The 26,431-nt window shown below is 35.9% G+C and overlaps 5 protein-coding genes across 6 annotated transcripts in view; 3 read left to right on the forward strand and 2 right to left on the reverse strand.

The window, feature by feature from the left end:
• The window catches only part of LOC113392053 (zinc finger protein 26-like), a 257,766-nt gene extending 236,352 nt beyond the window's left edge, over positions 1–21,414 (forward strand). The window contains exons 2-3 of the mRNA XM_026628284.2: positions 19,586–19,856; positions 20,142–21,414. Of these exons, the coding sequence (XP_026484069.2) occupies positions 19,662–19,856; positions 20,142–21,359 (1,413 nt within the window). The 5' untranslated portion in view covers positions 19,586–19,661 and the 3' untranslated portion in view covers positions 21,360–21,414. The remainder of the gene's footprint in view (positions 1–19,585; positions 19,857–20,141) is intronic.
• Positions 87–10,427, forward strand: Opa1 (Optic atrophy 1). Of its 2 annotated transcripts, none has more exons than XM_026628219.2 (20): positions 87–402; positions 818–1,037; positions 1,261–1,396; positions 1,791–1,931; positions 2,548–2,637; positions 3,045–3,196; positions 3,827–4,008; positions 4,147–4,257; positions 4,329–4,458; positions 4,552–4,650; positions 5,201–5,332; positions 5,492–5,637; positions 5,714–6,069; positions 6,913–7,269; positions 7,339–7,463; positions 7,876–7,964; positions 8,209–8,290; positions 8,577–8,711; positions 9,275–9,344; positions 10,263–10,427. In XM_026628219.2, the coding sequence occupies exons 1-20, from the start codon at positions 374–376 to the stop codon at positions 10,325–10,327; spliced, it is 2,847 nt and encodes a 948-aa protein (XP_026484004.1). In that variant the 5' UTR covers positions 87–373; the 3' UTR covers positions 10,328–10,427. The 2 variants fall into 2 exon arrangements, with proteins under 2 accessions (XP_026484004.1, XP_026484006.1); XM_026628221.2 differs by having other exon boundaries at positions 1,818–1,931.
• LOC113392032 (uncharacterized) lies at positions 10,893–15,001 on the reverse strand. The gene is made up of 2 exons (XM_064219270.1): positions 14,942–15,001; positions 10,893–14,414 (listed from the first exon to the last, which is right to left on the reverse strand). The coding sequence occupies exon 2, from the start codon at positions 14,412–14,414 to the stop codon at positions 10,923–10,925; it is 3,492 nt and encodes a 1,163-aa protein (XP_064075340.1). The 5' UTR covers positions 14,942–15,001; the 3' UTR covers positions 10,893–10,922.
• A 735-nt stretch (positions 21,415–22,149) lies between the features above and the next one.
• LOC113392057 (zinc finger protein 846-like) lies at positions 22,150–24,126 on the reverse strand. Its single transcript, XM_026628289.2, has 2 exons — positions 23,734–24,126; positions 22,150–23,651 (listed from the first exon to the last, which is right to left on the reverse strand). Exons 1-2 carry the CDS (start codon positions 23,923–23,925, stop codon positions 22,446–22,448), a joined length of 1,398 nt encoding a protein of 465 aa, XP_026484074.2. The 5' UTR covers positions 23,926–24,126; the 3' UTR covers positions 22,150–22,445.
• Positions 24,127–25,628: 1,502 nt separating this feature from the next.
• The window catches only part of LOC113392114 (rho guanine nucleotide exchange factor 11), a 175,124-nt gene continuing 174,321 nt past the window's right edge, over positions 25,629–26,431 (forward strand). The window contains exon 1 of the mRNA XM_064219348.1: positions 25,629–25,934. The gene's annotated coding sequence lies outside the window, so the exon portion shown is untranslated. The remainder of the gene's footprint in view (positions 25,935–26,431) is intronic.

Here is a 26,431-nt window from a genome sequence, read left to right on the forward strand (position 1 = left end):
AATATCCATGATTATTAAATTTTTATTTTTTTTATTTATCTAAATATAGGAGTTGTCAATTGATGACTAATAACTACAGAGTAAAATGAAACGTCAAAGAAAATGAAAATTGCCCTTGCGATCAGTCAGTAATTTGTCAAATTTTCAAAATATGAAGTGATCTATAATGATTTACATGTTGATTGTGTAATATATTTACCCTAATTGTTTAGGCTTTAGTAAAAAGTGATTGATTATTATACATTGATTATTCATAAATAAACCGGCATAGGTTATGAACTTGTTGGGGTTAATAGATTAACCTTCGTTATTATGTTTTAAAACATATCGATATTCTGTAACCCTAAATATTATTTAAAAAGTGATCATCACCATGTCGAGAATATTGAATCATCGTATGAGGTAATATTAGCTAACATGTTAAAATAGAAACAATAAACATTCAAAACTCAAGTCACTATTTGATAAATCAAATTACGTTAACGATTTATAATATCTTCAATATATATACTAAACGTTAAAGTAATAAGATCGTACTCAATTTTTTCCATAGAAATTTAATGTTGACAATGGTGCATTTTTGCGAAACAGGAGTGGCGTTGTTGTGATTAAGGAACAAATCCTTACCATATAGGACACTGTTTCGCCAAACATGCCTTACAATATTTGTTTGAATTGTAAAGCCTAAGATATAATTATCTCCTCATCAACTCGGTGTTATTCCGCCAAATACTGCATCATTACTTAAGACCTATTATATCATGTTTTATAAACGACAGCCCCTTCGGTACTAATGATTAAACCACTTAAATTGCAGGTCGTCTCTCAAAAAATCATCTTTCACATGTGTAGACAAAAGAGCTGTTGCCTTCTCTATATATACTGGACGCAGTCTACTTCTCCACAAACCAATAGATCCCAGTCACATTCCAAGAAGAAAATATGGAATGCTGGTTGCAAGGGCTGTACGGGGCATGCTTAAGATTAGATACTTATTACTTGGTGGTGCTGTAGGAGGTGGCATGACTTTAAATAAGGTATCATTAAATTGATTAATATTACGCATATAAAATAAATAAAATTTCATATATAAATACTGAAAATTTTAATTGAAAAGTGAATCTTATGTAACATTATTTTATTGATGAGAAAAAAAACTACATAATACAATAAAAGCAATTACATTATGTCAGAATTGAAATTTTTATAAAACTTAATATTTATATATGATCTTTCAAGTGAATATATTAAAATTTTCAGAAATATGTTGAATGGAAAGACGGTCTGCCAGATATGGGATGGCTAAATGAGATACTACCCGACAATGATCAATGGGATAAATTCACTACGACTCTTATTAATGCGAAAGAAAAGATTGGTGACCAATTACAGATAGGTATGTACTTTAAACATATTCTGGGATCACATGCAGATCAATTACTCATGCACTACACTACTTTTCCTATTGTCGTTATTTATAGTTATTTTAGTTTTAGAATAAAATTATGGAAAAGTTGTGTCCATTCTTCCTAATCCAAAATATTACAAAAAATATTTATAACAAAGCTTGTTCATTGACATAATATTCTTGTATACGTCCAGTACTAGTACATAAAGCTCATTAGCAATAGATATCTCATTAGAGTTGAAAAGTTTATTAGTTTTAAATATTGTTCTTATTATAATAATACATAGTCAGTGATGTCCACCGGTTCAGATCATGAGAGAGCAGAGCTTAAGACAGTGTTTAAGTAAGCTGGTTGCTAGCATGACCGAGTGTGTACCACTAGGTCCACTGACGCTGTCGCTGACCTCAGATCCTCGTCTGCGCGAGGCGGGGCTGGCGCGCGCAGCCGAGCTGCGGGGCTGGCTCGCGCAACGCTACGAGGACGCAGTTGCGGCAGCCGCTACTAACAACGCCAGTCAAATTGGTGAGTCTGCTATTCGTATGGAGTAGACAGGTTCCTAGCAACTATAAAATGCATCAGAGTAAGTATGAGCGTTCATGAGAAATAATCACTTCTTATACTGCTTGCATTTCGTCCAGGTAGGTTAAAATTGTATGTATATCTTTGTATTGTTATTCCAAACTATGTAACATTTTTTCTAAATGAGTTAAGGTATAAAAGGGTTTAAATATTGGTTCTGTATATAGTGCGCAAATCCATTCATCATTAACATCAATCATATTTAATTCATTTTGTAAAATTCTATTTGAAAGTGCTTCATACAAAATTGCATTTTCATAAAGAAATATGTATCCTTGTAACTGTTATGTTGTTTGTAATAAAGCTCTCTATCTATCTTAATATCCCTAAGTAATTCCCGAGCAACAAGAAGTAATATATGTGTCACAAATTCAAATTCAGTGCAAAATGCTGTCTAAAATAATATGTTTCGTCAACAAAAAAAAAATTGAATATTTTGAAATTTTAAGATTATTTTTTTGCAGAATATAGTAAAACATAATTCGAGATCATCAGTCCAATAATTGAATTTTGGAAACATTGCATCTCAACATTAATTTAGTTAATTCTGTATCCACAGAACCAGCACCAAAGATTGTGAACAACTTACAGAGTAAACCTGCACCAGGTCAATCCAGCAATTCTTCCGCCGAGGAAGCTGCTGCATATGGTATGCACAACTCGTTTACCAATCAGATCATAAAATCAAAGTGCATATAGTCGATTCCAATAGCAGGAGGAGTAAAGATGAAATATCGTGACCTTGAATTAAAATTACATTATTAGTCAAGATTTAAAAGAAACTGAGGTAATCATTATGAATTTCTGATATAAAGGTGGTTTATTTTAATCAAGGATTTTTATTTTGCATAATTTTAATAGATCTATTATCAAATTGCATGGAATATGAAAAACTAAGGATTTTTTATCTTTAGTCATTCTGCCATTGGAATGTACTATAATTACTCAATTATGTACACAACTCTCATAATTTTTTTTAAATAAAAATAAATAATTTCATACAACAAATTAAAGCCACCTACACCACAAATAATTTAACGAAATCTCCCGAAACAGAGAAAAGAGTGCACGCCTTACAACAGGAAGTACTTACGCTTCAAGCTCGCTACCAGCGGGAGCTTCAGAGACTGGAACAAGAGAATAGAGAGTTGAGGCAGCAGAACATGTTGCTCAGGCAGGGCAGGCAACCACCAGCCAAGAAGATGAAGGTTAGTTATCCGCTTACCTCCGTATTATACTACCATTATTTTTTAAATTTACTATATTGATATCCAAATATGTATCTTAAGCAGTTCTTAAGGCAACAGAATCGATTTTTTTTTTTAATATATTATATTAGTCAATATTAAAGTAGGTATTTAATGACACAGAGCACCCTTTAAAATATCAAGCAAACATTAACCTTTCATCTTTACATGATATAACCTTTATGTAACATTGTCTAACCTTTATGTTTGATTCCATCTATCTATTAAATTGACTTTTCTTAAAACATAGTATATTGCTGTACAATGTGAAACTTTCTCAATCGTTGTTGCAGATTTAGATTTTTAAAGTCTTTTGGGTTTTGAAAGCTCGAACACAATTAGCCTTTTTTTAACGCCCCCTAAGATATCTTCGTATTAAACATAATATTATGTTGTGCCATATGCATATTTATTTTTATAATTCACATCAATCCATATTTGGGACAAATACATTAAGTAAATAAAATAGTACAAAATGTGAGCACTGGCTCTGTATGTAAGCCATTAAACGGAAATCATTAATAGCAGTTTAGTTTGATACTCAACATACCTTAAAGAGGCATAAAGTCAATTTTTAACGGTACGTTACAGCGCTCGCTCATCGATATGTACTCTGCCGTGTTGGACGAGCTGGCGGGCTGGGAATCCGGCGAGGCAGGCAGACTGCCGCGAGTGGTGGTAGTGGGAGACCAGTCCGCGGGGAAGACCTCCGTGTTAGAGATGATCGCCCAGGCTCGGATATTCCCCCGGGGCGCCGGAGAGATGTGCACCAGGTGCGTACCGAAGACAGGGGACTGTAGAACTTCGGCTATCAAGCCATTGCCATTTGATGGATCTTTTGTCATCCTCGTCTATTTTAAATTATTTTGCTGTCACAACTGCTAAGCGAAGTGTTGTCGTTTCTTTTTCAGAGCACCAGTGAAAGTGACATTGTCGGAGGGCCCATACCACGTGGCACAGTTCAGAGACTCCTCCCGGGAATTCGATCTCAACAAGGAGTCTGACCTCGCAGATCTTCGCAAGTGAGTTCGGTATTCACATACGTAGATTGCACATCGTAATGTTTCCCGTGTAACGGCCGCGCGGCCCGCAGGGAGGTGGAGCTGCGCATGCGCAACAGCGTGCGCGGCGGCCGCACGGTGTCCACTGACGTCATCGCCATGTCGGTGCGCGGGCCCGGCCTGCCGCGCATGGTGCTCGTGGACCTGCCCGGCGTCATCTCCGTGAGTACCGCGGGTGCGCCCCGACGCCCCCATATCCACCACCACCCCCACCCCCCCAGCGGCCCCACTCACTCGCGCGCTCTCCGCTCACAGACGCAGACGGTGGACATGGCGGCCGACACGCGAGACGCCATCAAGCAGATGACCAAGCAGTACATGGACAACCCGAATGCCATCATTCTGTGTATACAGGTCTGTATTACCCTTCCTTATTATAATCGTTTGTAATTATTTGCACAATACTTTACCGAATCTTCTATTTCTCTTAAATATAAAATAAATTGTATTTCAGTTGCTCTTGCATGTACTACATCAATAGAAAAAAAAATACAGAAAATTATCTAAAATCGATCTTTATAGAATGCCAATATAATGGATTTGTATATATTTGTTTATAAGTGCTTTCTTGTTTTATCATTATCAATTTATCATCAAGCTAATCAGCCATTAATTTATGCCAAAAAAAAATCTTTACCATATTATATACATCTGTACACATGGCATTTTTAAGGTTGGGAGGCTGTAGTGAGCATAATACATACCCGTGTCAGAAGGACCTACTCTTCCATAACATAGTGTGTTTTATAAAATCAACAAAAGAATAAATAACTTTTAGGATAATTGAAATGAATGATGAATTCAAATTGATATCCATCTTCGAAAGGCTAAACCCATAGACTTTTCTTACATTAGACTAATGTTCCACAAGAGTTCTAATTGTGTATCACTAAATAATTTTCAGGACGGCTCAGTGGATGCGGAACGAAGCAACGTGACAGACTTAGTGGCATCCTGCGACCCCCAGGGCAAGCGAACGATATTTGTGCTCACTAAAGTGGACCTCGCCGAGGAAAACCTCGCCAATCCCAACCGGGTGAGTGAAATGTGTCCCCATCTTGGCACCTGGGACTCTCGATGGTAAGACGTAAGATTTTACTATTTTTCTATGATTGTTTAATTTGTTTCATTTTCTATTGATTGTCAATTCCATGTAGTCATTTTTGAAGTGAAATAATGATATTTTGTTATATAGATCCGTCGCATCTTGGAGGGGAAACTGTTCCCGATGAAGGCGCTGGGCTACTACGCCGTGGTCACCGGCCGCAGCCGCAAGGACGACTCCATCCAGAGCATCCGAGAGTACGAGGAGAGGTTCTTCAGCTCGTCCAAACTCTTCAAGTTAGTATCCACCCCACGGCATAGCCCACGACGATCCGCATCGGGACGATAAAACGACCCCCTCCCCCCTCGACAGGACCGGCATGGTGGCGGCGGCGCAGGTCACGACGCGCAACCTGGCGCTGGGCGTGGCGGACTGCTTCTGGCGCATGGTGCGCGACTCGGTGGAGCAGCAGGCGGACGCCTTCAAGGCCATGCGCTTCAACCTGGAGACGGAGTGGAAGAACACGTTCCCGCGCACGCGCGAGCTGGACCGCGACGAGCTGTTCGAGCGCGCGCGCGCCGAGCTGCTGGACCAGTCGGCCGAGCTGTCGGCCGTGGCCGCGCCCGCCTGGGAGCTGCGCCTGCAGGCCGCGCTGTGGGCCTCCGCCGCCGACCACGTGTTCGCCGACATCTACCTGCCCGCCGCGGCGCACGCGCACGGCGACATGGGTGAGTGCCCGCCGCCGCCGCCGCCGCCGCCCCCCTCCGTCCCTCCACTGACCGCTCCCTCTAATGACGCTCCTCCCCCTAGCGGCGCCGGTCCCCCGCTACGTGAAGTACCGGCACGAGGCCGGCTCCGGCTCGACCACGATATGGCTCGATCCTTACGATTTCGATTTAAGTAAGAGTTCAAAAACGATACGGTAATACTGGTAGGGTAGTCATTTCGTAATTTGCGTAACAGAAAAGTATTATTATAGTTTCGATAGGATCATTGTAGTGAGGCCGTTGCCGGCGACTAGATAACCAAGAGTCACACGTAGCGTACATTAGGATCAGTTCGGACTTGGTCTTTTCATCTTACCGGATAAACATGGTCCTCTATTCACTTTTTAACGAAATTGATAACGTGACTTTGTAATAATAATATACTTTTAATTCCTTCTCGTTTTTCACTTGGAACGCAAGGTCACTCTGCTAACCCATCTGTTACCTACGCATCCGCTGCTCCTGTCCTGTACTGTGCCATTTTCAAGGCATAAAACAAAATTCAGATCGAAGATTAAATCCTCGGCCTCGAGCTCGAAGGCGTCTTTTCTGCCGAGCGGTTTTCCATCGTCATTTTCCAAAAACATGTGCAGCTAGCCACGTGAAGCCTTTTTTAATAAATACTCAAAACGTTGGATTTTTACGTCGTCGCTACCACTCGTCCGTCAAAACACGAGTCTCCCGGTGGCCAGGGCTCAGGAAAACTTTCATCCCCATTTAATCACACACAGCAGTATCATTGCGCTACACCAGTTGGTCCACAACGTTCGAACGCTCCGTGCCTAACTCGTGCCCCCCCCGCAGACAAGTTCAACACGTCGGTGGACATAAAGCTGCGCGAGTGGGCCGAGGGCTCGCTGTCGGCGCAGGCCGTGAGCGCGGGGCGCGAGGCGCTGCGCGAGGAGTTCGAGGCGCTGCTGGCGCGCGCCGGCGACTCGGACGCCGCCTACGAGGCCGTCAAGCGCGCCGCCGCCGACGAGGCGCTGGCGCGCCACCAGTGGGAGGAGCGCGCGCTCGACGTGCTGCGCGTGCTGCAGCTGTCGGCGCTGCAGGACGCCTGCGTGCGCTCGCGCGCCGACTGGGACGCGGCCGTGGCGCTCATGGACGACGCGCTGCGCGCGCGCCTGCGCGCCGTCGACGCCGACCTGCGCGCGCTCACCGGTGCGCCCCGCCCCGCCGCCCCGCCCGCCCGCCGCCGCCGCGCCCACTGATCGCGCCCTCTGCCCGCAGGGCCCGGCTTCCGCGAGCGCTGGCTGCGCTGGGCGAGCGCCACGGAGGAGCAGCAGCGCCGCTCGCACGTGCGCCAGGAGCTGGAGCAGCTCGGGGCGGCGAGGCCCTCGCTTACGTACGATGAGGTGGGGCCGTTCGACGGGCTGTTGCCGGTCGATTTTAAACGTTCCAAATTAAAGAGGGGGTAAACTGACAGTTAGTTCTCGTGTCTTAGACGAATGGTACCGATTGCTTGTCATACAATGAAACCAAATGTTATGTCCCTTGTGTCCGTGATTACTCGTACGTGATGGCTCGTACGCTCTTTGTACTGGAGCAGAGCAATATAAAGCATGGATATTTGGCCGTACAGTAACTGAATTCACTCGCTCGAAGCTATGCCACAAATAATACATACTAAATTAACAAATATATTTCCTTCTATTATGAAAAGACAATTGTATTATTAAATAGCATATTCCAATGGCTAAAACAGAGAATATTGTGTGCCACAATATTCTCTGTATCTGTTATATAAAATGTTGTAAACATTGCCAGGTGGTTGCGGTCAGAGACAACTTGAGACGACGTGGCATCGAAGTCGATAACGATTACATTCGGGAGACGTGGAAACCCGTCTACCTTAAGTATGCTCACAGATCATTTAACGAATTTTCATATATTTTTCTTTACAGAACTAATCTGAAATACTGGTACCTGCTAATCTGAACTCAAATTTTGGGACATTTAAATAGAATTAAAAGTTTCCCTAAGGACCCTTTAAATTAAAATGCTAAATATTATATATAAAAAAAATTATATCTCAGTAGGTTTAACGTGGATTAAAGCACACCTTTATATATTAAAACAAAATATTACTTTTGACTTCAGGAATTTCTTAACGCGCGCACAGGCTCGAGCTAGAGATTGTAAGAAAAGTTTCTACTTGTACAGTCAGCAGAACGGCGGAGAGGTAACTTATTATATATAATAATTAATATTACAACTTTAAATGAAATACACGTGTCGAAATGTCGGTGTCGAAGTAGTCATTTTGACCGATAAAAAACTTTTAAAATTGTCATAGACTGTATACCATCGTACGTAAACCTGACGGACGATGATTTTTTTTTTGTCATGTGTGGCAAACGAGCAGGAGGCTCACCTGATGGAAAGTGACTACCACTGGGTGCTTGCATATATAAAGACTTAAAAAAGAAAAAAAGCAAGACGAAACAGCGTCCCGTGTCGGCCCGCAGAAGGAGTGCAGCGAGGTGGTGATGTTCTGGCGCGTGTGCGGCGCGCTGCGGGCGTCGGCCAACGCGCTGCGCCAGCAGATCTGCAACCGCGAGGCCGCGCGCCTCGACCGCGAGCTGCGCGAGGTGCTCGACGAGGTGGGCGCGGCGCCATGCGTTGATAGATCTGATTAGGCCGAGTCCGGTTCCCGGTTCCGGAGTCCATTTGCCTGTAATCTTAACGCTTATTGATCGGCCGTGTCATCGGCGGCCGACGACCTATGAACGTTCAGATTGACGCCGAAATAGTTAGTTATACTTAGATCGTCGTTATCATCTCAAAGTAATGACGTTAGTCATCCTTTTGATAAATATTAAAACATAATTAAAAAATTGAAGCTCATGTAAAAAAAAACATTGATAAATAAGGCATATACAATATAATATAATATTAAAAATAAAAAAGCGCGGAATTAGTATTTATTGACTTCTAGGCAGTATATATAAAAAAAATGTTGCTTACTGACATACTCTGTAATGAAAATGGCGGAAAAGAGTAACTACTGAGTTTTTTGTCGGTTCTTCTCGGTAGAATTTACTTTCCGAACTGGTGTTAACATTAATTCAACACTGTAACATGATGACTCCAAAGCTTTTATGAGCCTACTTAAATAAAAAATATTTTGATTTATTGATTGATAAATGTACTTCTACTATTAAAGATGGCAGCAGATCCAGATCTCAAGAAAAAACTTATATCCGGTAGAAGAGTAGAACTTGCAGAAGAATTAAGTGAGTAACATGTTTTATATACTATTTCACTTTATAAAAAAATATAATAAATAAAAAAGTACAATGGTGTTAATATATGGATGTATTCTGTATTTTATACCCTGTACAAGACAGCTTGATCTTTTTGACAGATGTCAATTTTTCTGATCGACATAACTTTGCAATGACGAACATATTATTTTATTAATTTAATGATTTTAACAATAGTAAAAATATTTAAAAAAATAAATATAATACAAAAGTTCCTAAAGATTCAAGCGTTTTCCGAAAATTTTAAGACTTTCTATTATATATTATTGCTTCAGAGTAAAATTTAAACAGAAACATTGAAAATAATAGACGCTTGTACAAGGTTACATCGGTCGGACGGTAGGGACGCGAATAACAGGCAGCAACTGCTACAAATATCGATTACAAAAATCCTTATTAAAGATTATTGTTAAGTTATTGTTACGAACGGGGGTCCGTTTGGTTGGGGTCTCTTTAGTTGGTATAACTCTTTTTAGAAAAATAAGTAAAAAAAAAAAATCTAATTTGAATTACGCATTCCATCGTTCAATCGACTGTTATATTTTTTGTTTGTCATCATTAGCCCGTCTGTCAAAAAGATCAAGCTAACTTGAACAGAGTACAATATTTATGATTGACATTATAATTTATTATGCATTGAAATGGTAAATTTTTCTTGACTTAGGGAGAAGATTTAATTCGTAATAATTTATGTTTAATAAATCCACCAATACCACAGATTATCTAGATCTCGACCTTTCCTCGAAGTTGTTCATTTTACACTTTTCTATTAATATATTTTATCAAAGCAAGAACTACTACCAAAATTAAGCACCAAATACTATATATATTTCTGTTTAGGTTACATCCGAGTTAGCTGTAATAACGGCTGTTTTTTATTTATTTCAGAACGCGTAAGGCAAGTCCAAGAGAAGTTAGAGGAGTTCATAGAGGCTCTGAACAAGGAGAAATAGTGTAAATGTATATTATAGGTGATTGTTTGCTCGCTGCGATGTATTACTGTTGATATTATGTCTAACTAAGTTATATTTATAATAAAAGCTGCACAAAATATACTTCGTTTTACTGCAAATGAGAATATAATAAATCACATATTATGTATTCGTTCTCGTTCGTTCAAATTTTTATTTTTAAAAATGTACATATTTATATAATTTGAGTATTGTAGAAAAGAAGTATTTTTTTTTAATTTCTGGTTGTACATATTTACAGTGCGATCATTGTAACTGTACCGCTTATATGTTAAGTACATTTTCTATAGAAAATAATAGTAAATGTTGCCAAGAGTTACCGAATGTTTCAAATATAAAACTTAAAAAAAGGTAGTCAATTTTCCTGTATTTATTATAAACACAATTACTATAAAAAAAAGTATGATCTTATAGATCCTTCGCAATTGTAACTGAAACTCGTATATTTGATACGAATATGTTTTAAATTCAAAATACATTTTACACAATACTGTTTTCATTTTTTAAACGTTCTTCCAAATAAAAACCAGTACATTTCTTATAAATCAAAATTTAATAAAAAAAAAAGTTGTACATTTCATGCTTTGAAAATATCATTATATAAGAAAAATTTAACCTCGCTATTCGATTCTTTCAGCACGTTTAAAATTTCACTTCGATGTGGTTCAGAAATACAGTATTTTTGATACCTCTGGAATATATGTTCAGCTGTAACTAACGCCTCATGTGAACCAACTTCTAAAATACCTTTGATTACAAATGTAACAAACAATTGCCTAGCATAGTTGAAATGAAAGTAATTGTCCAAGTAATTTTCTAAAATATTTTTGTAAATGTCCAGCACGGATCGGAAGAATCTCGAGACCAACTCTTTTATCTCGTAACCAATGTGTTTACCAAATACTTTGCCCAAAATTTCAATAGCTTCGTAGCGTTTCGTTGAATCCGTTGTATTTATATCCAATTTATCCGTCTGTTTTATGCTTTTATAAAAGAGCATAGTTAAATGAATGTCGGCGTATCTTCTAAAGTTTTCTTCGATGGGTAAAATATTATGTAACCTATTGAGTATTCTTTCAAATACCGCCATAGAGGATACATGTTCCTCTAAAAATGCTTTAGTATATTTCAAGGAAAGTATGAATTCGTCCAAACATTCTAAAAGGACAATTTTATTGTCATTGGTTTTAAACGAAACTTCTAGTGCATCAAAAAATTTATCGCAAACATTTTCAATTAAATATTTCTGTTCGTCTTCAGTTTTACAAAGCAACAAGTGTTTGGCTATGATTTGGAAATACAGAGATATTCTTGTATTGAGATCGTAACTATTTACTAGTGTACTGACACTCAGGTCGTTATTAATAAATTCCGTTAAAATATTAGTAATTACTTTTCGATCTACTTCAGGAAGAAGATTTTCCAGACGATAAAGCGATGCCGTAGTCCTTTTCTTATCAATCTTAAAAAATAATTTATACACGAATACCCAGTAATCTTCCACTATATTTTTTGGTACGAAATTTGGTTTCTCTAACTTCTTTAATAAAGCACATTTATCGGATGTCATTTTTGTATTTTCAATTAAGGATTTCAAAGCCGTCCAAATGGATTCATCAATCGTAATCTTTTTGAGATATAATGAAAAACCAATATTAAGTGCAACTTTACGTCTTAAAGTACAAACACGAAGGAAATACTCAGAAGCAAATGCAGTATTAGATGATAACCTTAATAAAATTTTAGCCGTTCGTCTCCACTCCACAAGTTTCATTAGATATCGTTCCTGATCTTTCGTTCTACAAATAAACATTTTATTTGCAATTGCTTTAGCTCCTACAATTCGCCAATCAATAGCATCGATATCCAAAGTTGGCTTAGTCTTATGTGCATTAGATTTAAATTCAGTTAATATTTTTGATTGTTTTTTATTTTCTGTTTTAACTTCAGCTAATAATTCTGAAATACGTCTGAATAATGACTGATTCGTCATTAAGGTACATAGTGGACGAACTAACCACGTCTTATGATCTTTTTGTAAAGCTTCTTCTAACATTAATCTGTGCTGTTCTGCTAAGCCACCCGATTCACTAAAGTACACACTTAAACATTGAAGGAATCTATCATGATTTGTGCGCTGTTTAGAGGCTAATACCGCTAAGCTCTTACCACCTTCGAGGGGTTTCACATCATGTCGCAAAGCATTTAAATACATAGCACCTGTAGGTTTAATTCTAAAGTTTTCATGGAAGAGTTCACGTCGCAACATTTTTGCGTCGTATAATCTACTCAGCAAATCAGGTTCGTCAGATGCTGCCTTGGCAAGTATAGGTATAGCATCAGGAAATTCCTCAATAGAAATCTTATATTCTCCCAGAATATCCAAAAAGGCAACAGGACTTAAAGTCAAAAGTTGAAGTGGTAATCGTTTTGCAATTAGCGCTTTTTCTTGTACATTCAATTTGTATTCAGACAGAGTTGAGAAATCCCGAAAAAAACCCGACAGCAAATGTTTTGAAATAGGAATATTATTTAACAAGTGTCTAATAATGACAGCATGTAGTCCTTCTCGGCAAATAAGTTCAGTAGATGAACCATCAAGTCCTAAATCTCGCCCAAACTCTAACAAATAGACCCAGGCTTGATCTTGTACACACCACACACGTTCCCGTTTCACAAGAGATCTTATTATCGCTGCTCGCAGTGTGTTTGGTTCGTTTTTATGTTTCTCTACTAAAAACTTAAGTAACTTTTCAACTTGTTCCGAAACACCACCACTTTTACTCACGAGAACCAACATAATGTTTAATCTCCCTTCGATAGTGCTTTCGCCTAATAACTTCTTGCTTAATTCTTGAAATGTTCCTTCGAAACCTGTGAATCGGTAGCGATTGAATAATTTATCTAATTGAGACTTTTCCATGCTGACTATTTGACAAGAATAGCGGCTATATTTTCTTTTTTTTAAACTCTTCGTAAAACGGCAACCTGTTAAAACTGCTGATTTCACAGGATCGAGTAGATAATAGTCTTCTTCGAGATTTAAAGGCGTCGGTAATGAATAAGGCCATTCGGCAACTTTAGCACCTAAATTTTTATCCACAAAAATTTGTTTTTTTAGAAGTGTTCGGTCTTTTGTATTCAAGCGCTTAAATAGTGGTTCTACTTTATGGTAAGAAAACCAGTTCGCAAGGTAATCGGCTCGAGCAAGTTGTAAAATAATTTCATTAGCTTCATTGCTGGACAAACAAGCAGCCAATGTTTTGATATTAAGGAATGATGACGCATATAACTCAATTTTGGCTAAAACTCTTCTTTTATAGTGTTTCATTATGAATTCGGTCGATGATGGGCCGAAAGGATCCAGCTTAGTTGTATTGAAATGTTTCTCAACAATGTCTAAAAATGAGTTTCCATCATATTTTAGTAAATATTTAACACATTTGAAGTAATTACATTCATCTTTTACATAACGCGCAAGCGCCGTGCGATTGTTCGGTAAAATCTTAAAATACAGCGTACAAGCAGAAGGACAGATCTCGAAGAGTAATTTCATTTGCACTGGCGTCAATTTATCTATGATATTCGGTAATTCATCCAATATAAATTCGTTGGAACAATGCCAAAAAAACTTTATAGCTACACCAATATCAGACTTGTAATATTCGTAGAACTCCTGAGACCTTTCCGCGTGTTTTAAGTTTAATTGCAACCAGTGTTTCATATTATTTACAGCAGGTTGGATCATTTCTGGATAAAGGACATTCTCCAAATATAAGGGACTTATAATGTCGCAATATTTCGGTTCAAGAAGCCAATGACATTTGAGTGATCTGCTCACAAATAGCATATTGTCATCTTGAAGGTTTTGTAAAATATATTTAACATATTTATACTTAGAAGCGAGGTCGATTTTAAATATTCGGTCTATTGGTGATATTTCTGGTAAAGTGATGATCTCTTGAATAGAAACATTTTCGTCATACGCTTTAGTAACTAAAGAATTCAGATAGCGGTGCCGTTCACGTAAGTTTGAACCTTTTAAGGTTACCGGTAAATATCCAGACATCTGAAAATACATTTGGAATAATATTACTTATATACATTACAATGACGCAAGTATCCTAAAATAATTATGATTATCCCCACGTATAAAGTTATTTTTAACATTGAGAAATAGACAAAGTACTATAGGTTGATGAAGTAGGTACCTATCATATTTTTTAAGTATAATTATAATAGGGCAACTATAAATACTCGTCAATGATTTACTTATTTTAAGCTGATTATTTCATTACCAATTTGAGGCGTCACTTCAAAGCTATCACAATATTATTTTTATAAGTCGCTCTTTTAAAATTATAAGATAATTTCAAACGTGTATTAAGCTAGTTCAATAAATCATCTTTATCACAAAACTATCGATATATAATCGACTTAACGACAACACTGTCATTAGAAATAATCATTACTCGATTGTGTCATTACTATAATAATATAATGACGTCATATAACCCTAGAATAAAACTCTACAGTAGGTACGCCACAATGAAAAACAATAAACATAAATCATATAAAACACGAAACAAAACTTACCTCAGTACTGTATGATTTGATACTAAGTAGGTACTAACTGAAATAAGAAACAAGTGGTATGTTATAGTGTTGCACTGGTTGCTTGATGAATATAATAAATATACATTACTAAAGCAAGGAACTCACTTGTTGCAGTTAAAAAATGCCGTAATATTATAATATTCATTATTTTTATATTTTGTACATCACTTCGGTCAGATTTTTAGAACTATCTGCAGTACCTAGAATTATATAAATAAATATGTAGAGATATTATTTTTGTTAGGATAGTAATAACATAGCTAATCAAAGTATAAGAACATAGGAACTAAAATTATTTTAATCGATTTATACAATATATTAAATGATGTAATCAATTACAATCGCGGGAATAATAATGTTAATAAGAAATAATAAGGTTTTAAATAGTTTATGCTTTTTAAAAATACAATGGTACCGACACATAGAAAGCAATTGTATTGCAAATTTTGTCACTGGCAAGTCGATGATATTTATGAAATTAGAGAAATGTCATTTTTAGGTTTGTTAACATCCTAGACAAAATCCTCAATTATCCGATATCATCCAACTTTTGCTTTCTTTAATCGATATTATTACCAAGCATAATATCAGTTTACCGAACACTGTCACTGAAAAACTTAATCAGTTCACTCCTAATTCTTTTAATAAAAATGGCGACAATTCTCCAATGGAATTGCAAGAGCATTAGGCATAAAAACATGAAATTATCTCCTACCATCCTCATATTTTGGCCATCTCGGAGACATGGTTAAAGCCGGGTTCACGTTTTCGGGTTCCTGGATATTCATGTCTCCGCGATGATCATGTTAGTGGATGGGATGGAAGTGCCCTTCTTCTTAAACATTCCCTTATCTATTCATTGATTCCTCTCCCTCTCCACTCTCCATCTTTCAATATTGTAGCCGTCGGGGTTATAAATACAACATTCGTGTCAATTAACATTCCTTCTCCTAATACTTCCATTATTTCCGAATTAAACTCTATCCTCTTAACTCTTCCTATCCCTTTAGTTGTTGTAGGTGACTTCAACTGCCATCATACTATGTGGGGTTCCCTTCAGTGTGAGTACCCTTCTGCTCACCTCATTGATTTGTTTGATAAAAATAACCTTTGCTTATTAAATGATGGGTCGCCTACTAGAAGAACTCCTCCATTTCAGAATCCCAGTTGTGTTGACTTGTCCTTAACGTCTCCCAATCTGGCCTCTCTTTGTAACTGGAAGGTACTATACTGCTCATATGGTAGTGATCATCTCCCCATTCTTATCTCCTTATCCAATAGTGTTCCTGTCTCGCCTATGCCATTTCCTCCTCTCTTAAAGTTTCGTATCTCGAAGGCTAAGTGGGCAGAATTTCAGCAATGCGTTACTAGCCAGACAGATCTATGTCCTATAATAACCGTTGACAACTTTTTACAAACTTATAATAATTTTATTTCTGCTTTATTAACTTCGGCCAATCGATTCATCCCAATTAAAAAGTCTCCTAAAGATTTCATTCCTTCCCCCCCTTGGTGGGATTATGAATGCACGGAAATCATCCGCAAACGGAATGAGATGGAAGAGGTCTTTATAGAATTTCCGTCTTTAGAAAACTACTTAAATTTTACAAAGTACAAATGCCAAATCAAAAAGGGAATTATCCTTGAAGAAACGTAACGGCTGGTTTCGTTTCTATGAGAGTCTTTCTCCCCGAACCCCTTTTTCATTGTTTGGAAAAAAATAAAAAAACTTCCGAGGTCATTTTAGTCATAGTATTCCTGTTTCAAACGATCCTTCTGTCTGGCTCTATGATTTTTTGGATAGACTGGCTCCACCTTTTGTTCCTCCTGAAAATTGTTTTCCTTCATCTTCCCCTTCTCCTCCTTCCTATGATCGAATGGATGATCCTTTTACATTTGATAAGCTTTGCTCTGTTTTAGACAATCTTCACGACTCCTCCCCTGGTATTAATGGAATTCCTTAATCCTTTTTAGAGAAATGTTCTGACTGTTCAAAATTAATTTTACTTTCTATTCTTAACAAAATTTATGAAACTGGGTTTGTTCCTTAGTCATGGAAACATCAAATCATCATTCCTATTCTTAAACCCCATAAAGATCCTAAAGATCCCTCCTCCTTTCGTCCTATTGCCTTATCGTCAGTTCTGGCCAAAATTGTGGAACACCTAATAAAAAATAGATTGGAATGGATTCTTGAAAGCAGGAATATCTTGCCAAAATCGCAGTTTGGGTTTAGAAAAGGTATGGGCACGATGGACAGTCTGAGCGTGTTCTCTTCGGAAATTCGCCTAGCCCTCTCAAGGGGACATCGTCTTGTTGATGTCTTTCTTGACGTCACTTCAGTCTATGATAATGTTCTCCTCAGGCAGACTACTACGCTACTCAGGCAGAAAATGCTCCAGCTGAGTCTTCCCGCGAGGATGATAAATATGATATGTAACCTTTTCATGCAACGCTATATTTCTGTTCGAGTCCAAGGTACTATGCATCCCCCAAGAATAGTATGGAAGGGGTTACCACAGTCACAGGTTTTAAGTCCCATTCTCTATAGTTTATATACTTCTGAACTTGACTCTTCTTGTTCATCCGATTGTAACATATTACAATACGCCGATGATATAGCCCTATATTATGCCTCAGAATCTATCGACGATTGCTCTGTTCGCCTTAATTCTGCTATACAAATCTTTATATCTGGCTAGAGGATCATGGATTATCTCTGTCTGGTCCTAAAAGCTCTGCAGTGGTGTTTTCCAGAAGAAGATTGATACCGGATGTTGATATTGTTCTGGAAAATGAGACCATTCAAGTAAAAAATAATGTAAAATTTTTGGGGGTATACACTTTGACTCTCGTATGACTGGCACGGTCCACCTTAATTACGTTAAGGAAAAATGTGAGCTTGGTGTAAATGATTTGAGATCTCTTTCAGGTGGGTGGTGGGGTGCTCATCCCTACACTCAGAAATTCCTTAATAACGCCATTGTTCGGAGTCATTTTGATTACGGGTAATTCTTGCTTGAACCGTGTAATAAATCTGCTTTAGCCGACTGGGACAAAATTCAAGCTAAGTGTCTCCGCATCATTTGTGGTGCATTGAAGTCCTCCCCTATAAAAACTCTCCAAGTATAATGTCTAGATCCTCCCTTATTCCTTCGTAGACAATGTCTTTGTGAAGTCTTTGTGTGTGTGTGTAGTTTTCTCTACAAAGCTGTTCAAAATTCTCGCCACCCATTACTTACTTCTCTTTGTCACCTTTCAAATTTTATTCCATCTTCAACTTATTGGACTCATAAAGAAGCTCCTTGCTTTTTCAAAAGTTATAAAAAAAATATTACAGCATCTCTTCTTCTTCAATTTCCTGATAAATCTTTGTTTGCTGTCCCTTTTTTTTTTGGCCCAATGTAATTACATATTTTGGTATTAATAAAGAAGATCCTGGAGCCAACGTTCGGTTTAAAAACCTCTTAAATGAGCAGTTTCCCGGGTGGCGAACTATGTTTACAGACGGCTCTAAACTATCTGCAGATGTCCCTGTGGGTTCAGCAGTGTGGGTTCCTGACATGAAGCTGACTCTTAGTTTTAAATGCTCTCCCAGGATATCTGTTTTTTCTGGAGAAACAATAGCTATTTATGAAGCTGTATCCCTGGTAGAATCCCACAATCTTAATAAAATCATAATTTTTACTGATAGTCGCAGTTGTTTAGAGGATATTTTAAAATTTCCCTTACATTCTAGAGATGTTCATCCAATCAACCTCAAAACTCGGGAACTTTTTTTTAAGTGTCACTCTGCTGGAATTGAGGTAGCCCTTGCATGGATTCCTGGACACTCCGAGATTTCTAGCAATGAACAGGCTGATATATGCGCTAAGTGGTCTATTTGCAATGGTACGGAGACGTATGCCAAGTGTTTTGCCCAAGATTTACGTTCTCTCCCTAAAATTGATTTGAATAAGCGCTGGAATGATGTATGGAACTGTACCCGTCATGTAAAAGGTAAATTTTATGGCAGTTTGCAACCTGATATTCCATTAAAACCCTGGTTTTTTGAGTTTCATAACTGCTCTAAATTTTCTATTTCAACAATAATTCGGTTGCGTCTTGGCCATAACTGTAGCCCTCATTTTTTTATCAAAGATCAGGGTTCGGGACCACTCTTTATGCGATTGTGGCCTTGATGAGGGTACCGTTGAACATATATTCTTTGATTGCACCAGATTTCCTGTTTCACTGTATGATGTTCTTCCTCCTACTTTCCCTCGCTCTTTCAACATGTCGTGTATTTTGTCTTCTTCAGAAATCTATATTATAACTATTTTATTTAAGTATATTGAAAGATATAATATTAAACTTTAAGTAAGTTTAAGTATATATTATTTATATAATAAGTATATTTATGTAGCTTATTTTGTATCATAGTGGATGTTGGTGTTGGTATATTATATTGTGATGTCCTATTTGTTTTAGATCGTGCTACTGGTCATTTGGCAGAACGAAAAAGTGCTGTTTCAAGCAATCACGTGTATTTTTCAACCCTGACATTGGCAGAATTGTCAACCTATTGACAGAAACCATAAATATAATATATATAGGTTTGTTAAAAAATTACCTAGGTCAGAGGTCCAGGAATTAATTTCTATAAGATGAATTACTAAAAGTTTACTACTATATCTATATCCTTGTAGTTTAATAAAACATGGAAAATACAGAAGTTGAAGACCAAATAACTTTATCAGCACTAAAATTCGTATGTGGCGATAATGAATACGTTTGTAGGTTATGTTTATCACCAACAAATAACAGATATGTAAACATAGAAGATACTGTGAAATTACAGACACGTTACTACGAAAATTCGATCTCGTATCAAAATATGCTTGCGAATTTAAACGTAAGTATTCTCTATACAAATGGTTATCTCGGCTTATTATTACGAGTGAAACGATGCGAATAAATATGTGTAGATAGTAAATGTTCCATTTACGAGCAAAGAAAAGATCTTATCTATTTTATTTCGAAAAGTTTTTTACCTTGTTCCACTACGCTTCTCCATGCGGGTTAATAGACATCAGACACATGCATTTTTCCTTTAGATGTTTTTCATCATTCTCACTTAAAATTCTATATTTTGTGTATACCATATAATTTTATTTTAATATTAATAATTTTTTAATAGGTGCCAGAAGAACCTCTACTACCTCAAATTCTTTGCAAGAATTGTGCGAAGATAACTATTAATTGTTATTTATTCCAACAACTCCGTCAGTTCTCTATGGATAAATGGGTCAAAGTATTACAACTTCTGAAAAATTCACTTTCTCAATTGGATACACTCAAGACAGATACCCAAACTGCATTTTTAATTTTAAATAAGACTGATAATCTGGTATTCACAAATCATAAAAGTTATGAAGTTAAGCCAAAAAAGGTGGCCATTTTAAAAGAAATAATGAGGAGTTGCCGAAAGTACATCCAGGCCCAACAGAAATTGAAAGAATGCATCTGTAATGAATGTGGTGAAAAGTTTCCTACTCATTTTCTTTTAGTAAAACATATAAAGGCCCACAATAAAACGCATAATCCATGCAAGGAATGTCCAAAATCTTTTTCTACACCAACACAATTACAAGAGCATATGGAAAGAGTGCATTATCCAAAGACTTTGCAATGTGATAAATGCTCCTACATGTCGAGCACACTCAAGATATTAAAATCACATGAAAATCATTACCACATTCCAGCTAAGTGTAAATTGTGTAACATTGAGTTTCTATCAAGAAAAGCACTTCGAGCTCATCTAGACAATCACAATGCCAAAATATGTTCTCTGTGTGACAAAAAATTTCTGAACATACATAATTTCAAAGTTCATATTAATAGATGTGGAATAACAGGATATAAACCAGAGAGATATGTTTGTGATATTTGTAATAAATGTTATAGTAGCAAAAACGGGCTGAGATCACATTTAAAGACTGACCATGGGTTTGGAAAAGTATTATCTTGTAGCTGGTGCAATAAGAAATTTGATGCCATCAGTAGATTGAAGGACCATATTGTCAAACATACAAAGGAGAGAAATTTTCATTGTAATCTATGTGATGGTCAGTTTGTTACATACCCTGCTTTGGTATATCATATACGGTTACATACAGGAGAAAGACCATTTCCCTGTGATTTATGTGATGAAAGTTTTCTTTCAGCATCTCGGAGAATGGAACATAAAAAACGAAAACATATTGGCCCCACCAAAGCTTGTACCCTTTGTCATATGAAATTCATTACTAGTCACCAACTAAGCAAGCATTTCCAGAGACATTTTAACCCAAACAGCAAACTTTTTATCACAAAAGCAGATTTATTAGAATTACGAAAGGCTGGAAAACAATTGTAATTATATACTTACCATTCCATTTTACATTGTTCCTACATAATGTCTATTTGTCTTTTTAATTTAACAATGTTTGTATAGAATAATAAAGAAATGAAGTCTGAATCAAATTTTACTATTTTTTATCTATAAAGAGTATATGCTCATAAATATCTCATTCGAGGCATAGCTAAAATATTTTTGCTACTTATCGAGCTTATTCTACCACATTGTTTTTTTGCTAATTCTGTGAATATACATACGACAAAATTTAGATAGGAAATAGAAACAATTTTAGGGCACCTTAAAGTGGATATTCGGAAACTCGTGTTCATATATCCATCCTGAACAGGTACTAACGATTGTTCTTCCAAATTTTAGTGCATGTACAGTTGACGACAGTTCAATTATTAATTATCTATGAAATAATATCAGGCATTGTTTTTCTTCTTTTTTTTTTAATGCAATAGTTAGGCAGACCAGCAAATGCACCACCTGATGTTAAGTGGTCACCACCGCCTATAGACATTGGCACTGTTAGAAACATTAACCGTCCCTTACTTCGCCAATGCGCCACCAACTTTGGGAACTAAGATGTTATGTCCCTTTTGCCTGTAGTTACACTGGCTCACTCACCCTTTAAACAGGAACACAACATTACCAAGTATTGCTGTTTGGCGACAATATATCTGATGAGTGGGTAACCAAGTAGCCTTAGTTAGTCAGTAAGTTTTGAGAGTAATAATTCATTAAATAAAACGAAAATTATATATAAATACTTTACTAGCTAAAAAAATAAAAAAAAGAGTACACCCATGCAAATATGGGATGATGTTTCTGTTGAGTAATTGGAAATGGTGTTCCCTTAAAGATTTTATATTATTGTCATTGATTAAAAATGATATTTAATTTATTTAATAATATAAATTTATTAATTTTAATGCTTTAATAACCTATAACTAGCATAGAAATCATAATTTTTACAGTAACCTAAATTTTTAAGTGATACAAATAACAGATAAAATATTAGTAAACAATTTTATATCTTTATATTATATCTTTGTAATAGGCTACAACTTGGTTTGTTTGGTTAATGTAAATATATCACAGTTAGTTTTCAGTTTTAATAATAAACCTTCGCATGTTCTGTTCAACTGGTAGATTTGGAGGTATTATGTTTCTACCGTAGTACAATTTGCTAGTGGGGTCGTGATGTCTACTTATGTGTTGCTTCAAGAAATGTGTTGTGACAAATTTTCGTGAGCAAATTTCGCACATTAAAGTCGGTCCTACATGTTTAAACTTAATATGCTCAGCTCGAGCAGAAGCATTAACAAATCTTTCACTACAAAATTTACAAGTGTATGGCTTTTCACCAGTGTGTCGTCGGGTGTGATATAAAAGTGCTTCTTTTGAAACAAATCTACTATTACAAATGTCACATTTAAAATTCTTTTCACCTGTATGCTTTATCATGTGAACCTTTAGGTAACTGGGTGCAGTGAACTTCTTACCACATTCTTTACAAACATGAGGCTTGGCATTTCCATGCGCAAACCGATTGTGTACTCTGAGTCCTCCCGGGGTACTGTAGGCTTTTTCACATTTCTCACAACTATAGGTTTTCTCCATATTACTTCTTATTGGATGAGGGTCAATTAAATTGTTAAGGCATAATTTAACATGCTTTTCATAAAATTCTTTAGTTGTGTAGGTTTTTCCACACTTTGGGCAGGAACTTTTTGCTTTATGCTTTTCTTCGTGTGTATGTAGTTTATCCAAGCCATGACACGGTTTACCACATTCCTTGCAAACATATATATTATGAAGCCTATCTTGATGGTCTCGTAAGCCTTCCTCGGTACTTCTATATTGTGGACACTCAGGACATTTATACTTATGGCTAAGACTCTCATGAGAGACCAAATCAATGTCACTCTCAAATGTTTCAATACACTTATCACAGGTCAAAGTTCCATGTATTGCTAAGTTGTGTGCCTTTATATCTACAAATGTATTAAAATATTCATCACAAACATGACATTCAAAAGGTAATTTGGATACTACTGGTTTTTGCTTCTTTTGAGGTTTATCCACGAGTAGAATTTTAGAATCTAAATCGTCTATCACAATATATAATGTCTTATTTGTATTGCTTGTATCAATATCAGTGTTGAAGTTATTTGAGAGATTTTCAAACACTCCATTCAGAATATGTGACGAATTCTGACATTTTTCTATAAAACGAGCCGATGAAAGCGCAATATTAACACAGTCAGTACAAACTGCTTCAACACCGGCTATTTCATCACAAATCTGGAAATCATCATAAAAGGAGTATTACTTAGTAATATATTTATAAAGCATAAATTAACAATATATGGTAAGTTATACTTACATTATCATCAAAGAGTTTTGTTAGAATTTCAGAGAGCGGTTGAAAAATACCACTAGATGGATATAAAGAGACTGCATCATCAAAACGAACATAGTGCTCTTTAATAATCTTTAAACATAACCTGCAATGGCTGTACCGTTTCTCACTCAAAATGTTTGATACAATTGTATTCAAATTAATATCTTCCAGCATATTATATAAATTATTTTATGAAGGTTAAGACTATAAGTAAATTTGATTAAAAATTCAAAATAGATTTAATCAAAAAATACGCGGGCTTTCAAAACCTTTCGTTCAAGAATTCAATACATACGTGCAAATTAATTGAGCGCCATTTTATGTCAAACAAAATGATACTTGGAATTCTTTATCCATATACCATTAACAGTCATGGATAAGCTTTTCGTATGAATAAACTCAACTCACAAAAAATGGTTAAAAATAAACTTATTATATTTATTTATTATATCGTAAATGATTATGCTATTAATTTCAATATTTTTTCATTGTCATATTTTTTTTGGTAGCCATACTCATTTGTGACTTGTCATATTTAAACTTATTGTTTTGACGTTTGTTAATTCAATTTTTTCTAAAAAACAGATTTTCCCAAACTTATTTTATAAAAACTGTGTATTTTCCTTTAACTATAATGAGCCACGAAATAATAAGAAACAAATTCAATTAGTACCTGACCAATAAATCTACCAAATATTGATTTATTACATTGTCTAAGTATGTGTAAGTAAAATATTAATAAATGATGATGATAATAAATAAAACATTTACCAAGATTTTTAATGCATAAGTAGAGCTATTTTTACTTTATTTGCAAACAGCATAAAGATGATGCTCAAAATATATTTGACCATGAACTAAGTATATGAATAATTTCATTAGGCAAGGATTATCTTAAAAAATACAAGAAAATCATAAATCAGGCATACATCGAATCAATATATAATATTAAATACAACAAACCAATATGTAATGTAAAAATATTTTATTATTAAAAAACATTATTCTATTTAATAACCAATTTTATTTTATGATATAAAATTTACCAATCCACACCAAGTAAACGTTTATTAGCCATCATTTTTCCAACAACTTTTCGTAAAACGTTACTGGCATCATCAAAAACTTGGTTGAAATCAAGTGGAAATTCTGGAGGTATATCTAAAATTATACATTTATTAAATGCTTCAGTATTTTTTACGTAAAACAATAAAAAGTCAGAATAGTAACAAACATGAAATTAAAGTTGCTTTATTTTCTTCATCTGTATCATCGGAGTAAACAACGCTAACACTCATCTGTTCAATAAAATAAATAAATAAACATTAGAAAACATACATGATAAACTATGATTGAATATTAACTTTTCTTACAATTATTAAAAATAAAATTAAAGCAATATTGCTATATTTATATTCCATTTCGAAACACTATTAATAAAAATACAGAACAATAATACTCCTATATGGAGGAAACACAGCTAAGCAATCCAAAACAAATGCGAATACTTTTTGCCCTCAGACCACAGAGGAAACATACTGAAGAGAATTTATTATTACCTTTAAAACAAAACTTAAATTGACGGCAAATTATCATAAAATACATCTTGATCACTATCATTTTACAAATTTACTATGTATGATATCTATCTTCAATTTACCAATCCTTATTTTTTTTATTAGTAAATTGGGGACGAGCGATTATTAAATGATAAAGGTCTACATAATAAACATTGTACACATATATAAGGCTTAAAACAAAAATAATCATAAAATAAATAAATACAATATTTTACAACAGTATTGTAGAACAAAAAAGTATAGATAAAAAGGTCTGTGTATAGGCGTCATTATTTTGACCAACTGCATGCATAAGAACAGAAGCGTGTCTATGACATTCAGTCGACAATTAACAATAAAGCAAAATGGCTGAAACTCGTTGGTCTGCGACAGACGTCCCGTGAAATATGTGTAATATTGAAGGGTCACTATTGTAAATAAACATTGAAGTGCAAGTAGCGTATTTCTTGTCGTGTCCCGTGATAGTGCATACTGTGTTTACCTGTGTGTTAACATTGTGATAATACGAATATAAAGTAAAGTTTTTAAAAGTGTTTTTGTGTCTTGTTTTTACGGAGATCATCAACTTGCTGTCTGATTTGGATTTATGTTTACTTGGTTACGGTTAGTACTATACAAATACATAGTATATTTCTATTCTAAAAATTAACTTTCCGTTGGTATAGTTTCTGTGATGCGTGTAAATAATTTTAAAAGTTTTGACAGATTTTTTTGTCTCGTACTTTTTATGTTTTTATAGCGTGCGCGAGCGAGAAAGTAATAGTAGAGTATGTGGAGTTGTGTCACTCCCTACGTTAATGGAAAGTGTGTCGCGTATTATTGTTTTGGTGGTGACCTATTACGAAATAGTAGATTGATAGAGCGGTTGTCAGGTCGGAGGTCATTCAGAGGCAATTAGAGGCCGGTCCTCTAAGATTAAGTGTGACATAAGGCGCGTAGGCTGTCAGTCTAGCGCTCAGAAGTGATATCATTATACCGTATTTTAAGGAAATATTAGATGTTTTTAACATTGTTTACACACAAAGACGACGTGACAGTGTCTGGCTGTCACCGGCGACGTCTCGTCCATGTTCACGTAGACTTTGACGCCCAAATAATAT

The sequence above is a fragment of the Vanessa tameamea genome, chromosome 27 (assembly GCF_037043105.1).
Source record: "Vanessa tameamea isolate UH-Manoa-2023 chromosome 27, ilVanTame1 primary haplotype, whole genome shotgun sequence".
NCBI classification, from domain to species: Eukaryota; Metazoa; Arthropoda; class Insecta; order Lepidoptera; family Nymphalidae; genus Vanessa; species Vanessa tameamea.

Coding starts and splice junctions, on each gene's coding strand:
- Opa1 (XM_026628219.2), top strand. CDS start 374: ATGTCGAGAATATTGAATCATCGTATGAG. Junction 1,038..1,260: donor GTGGCATGACTTTAAATAAG/GTATCATTAAAT, acceptor TAAAATTTTCAG/AAATATGTTGAATGGAAAGA. Junction 2,638..3,044: donor CGAGGAAGCTGCTGCATATG/GTATGCACAACT, acceptor CTCCCGAAACAG/AGAAAAGAGTGCACGCCTTA.
- LOC113392032 (XM_064219270.1), bottom strand. CDS start 14,414: ATGTCTGGATATTTACCGGTAACCTTAAAAGGTTCAAACTTACGTGAA.
- LOC113392057 (XM_026628289.2), bottom strand. CDS start 23,925: ATGCTGGAAGATATTAATTTGAATACAATTGTATCAAACATTTTGAGT. Junction 23,652..23,733: donor CAAAACTCTTTGATGATAAT/GTAAGTATAACT, acceptor GATGATTTCCAG/ATTTGTGATGAAATAGCCGG.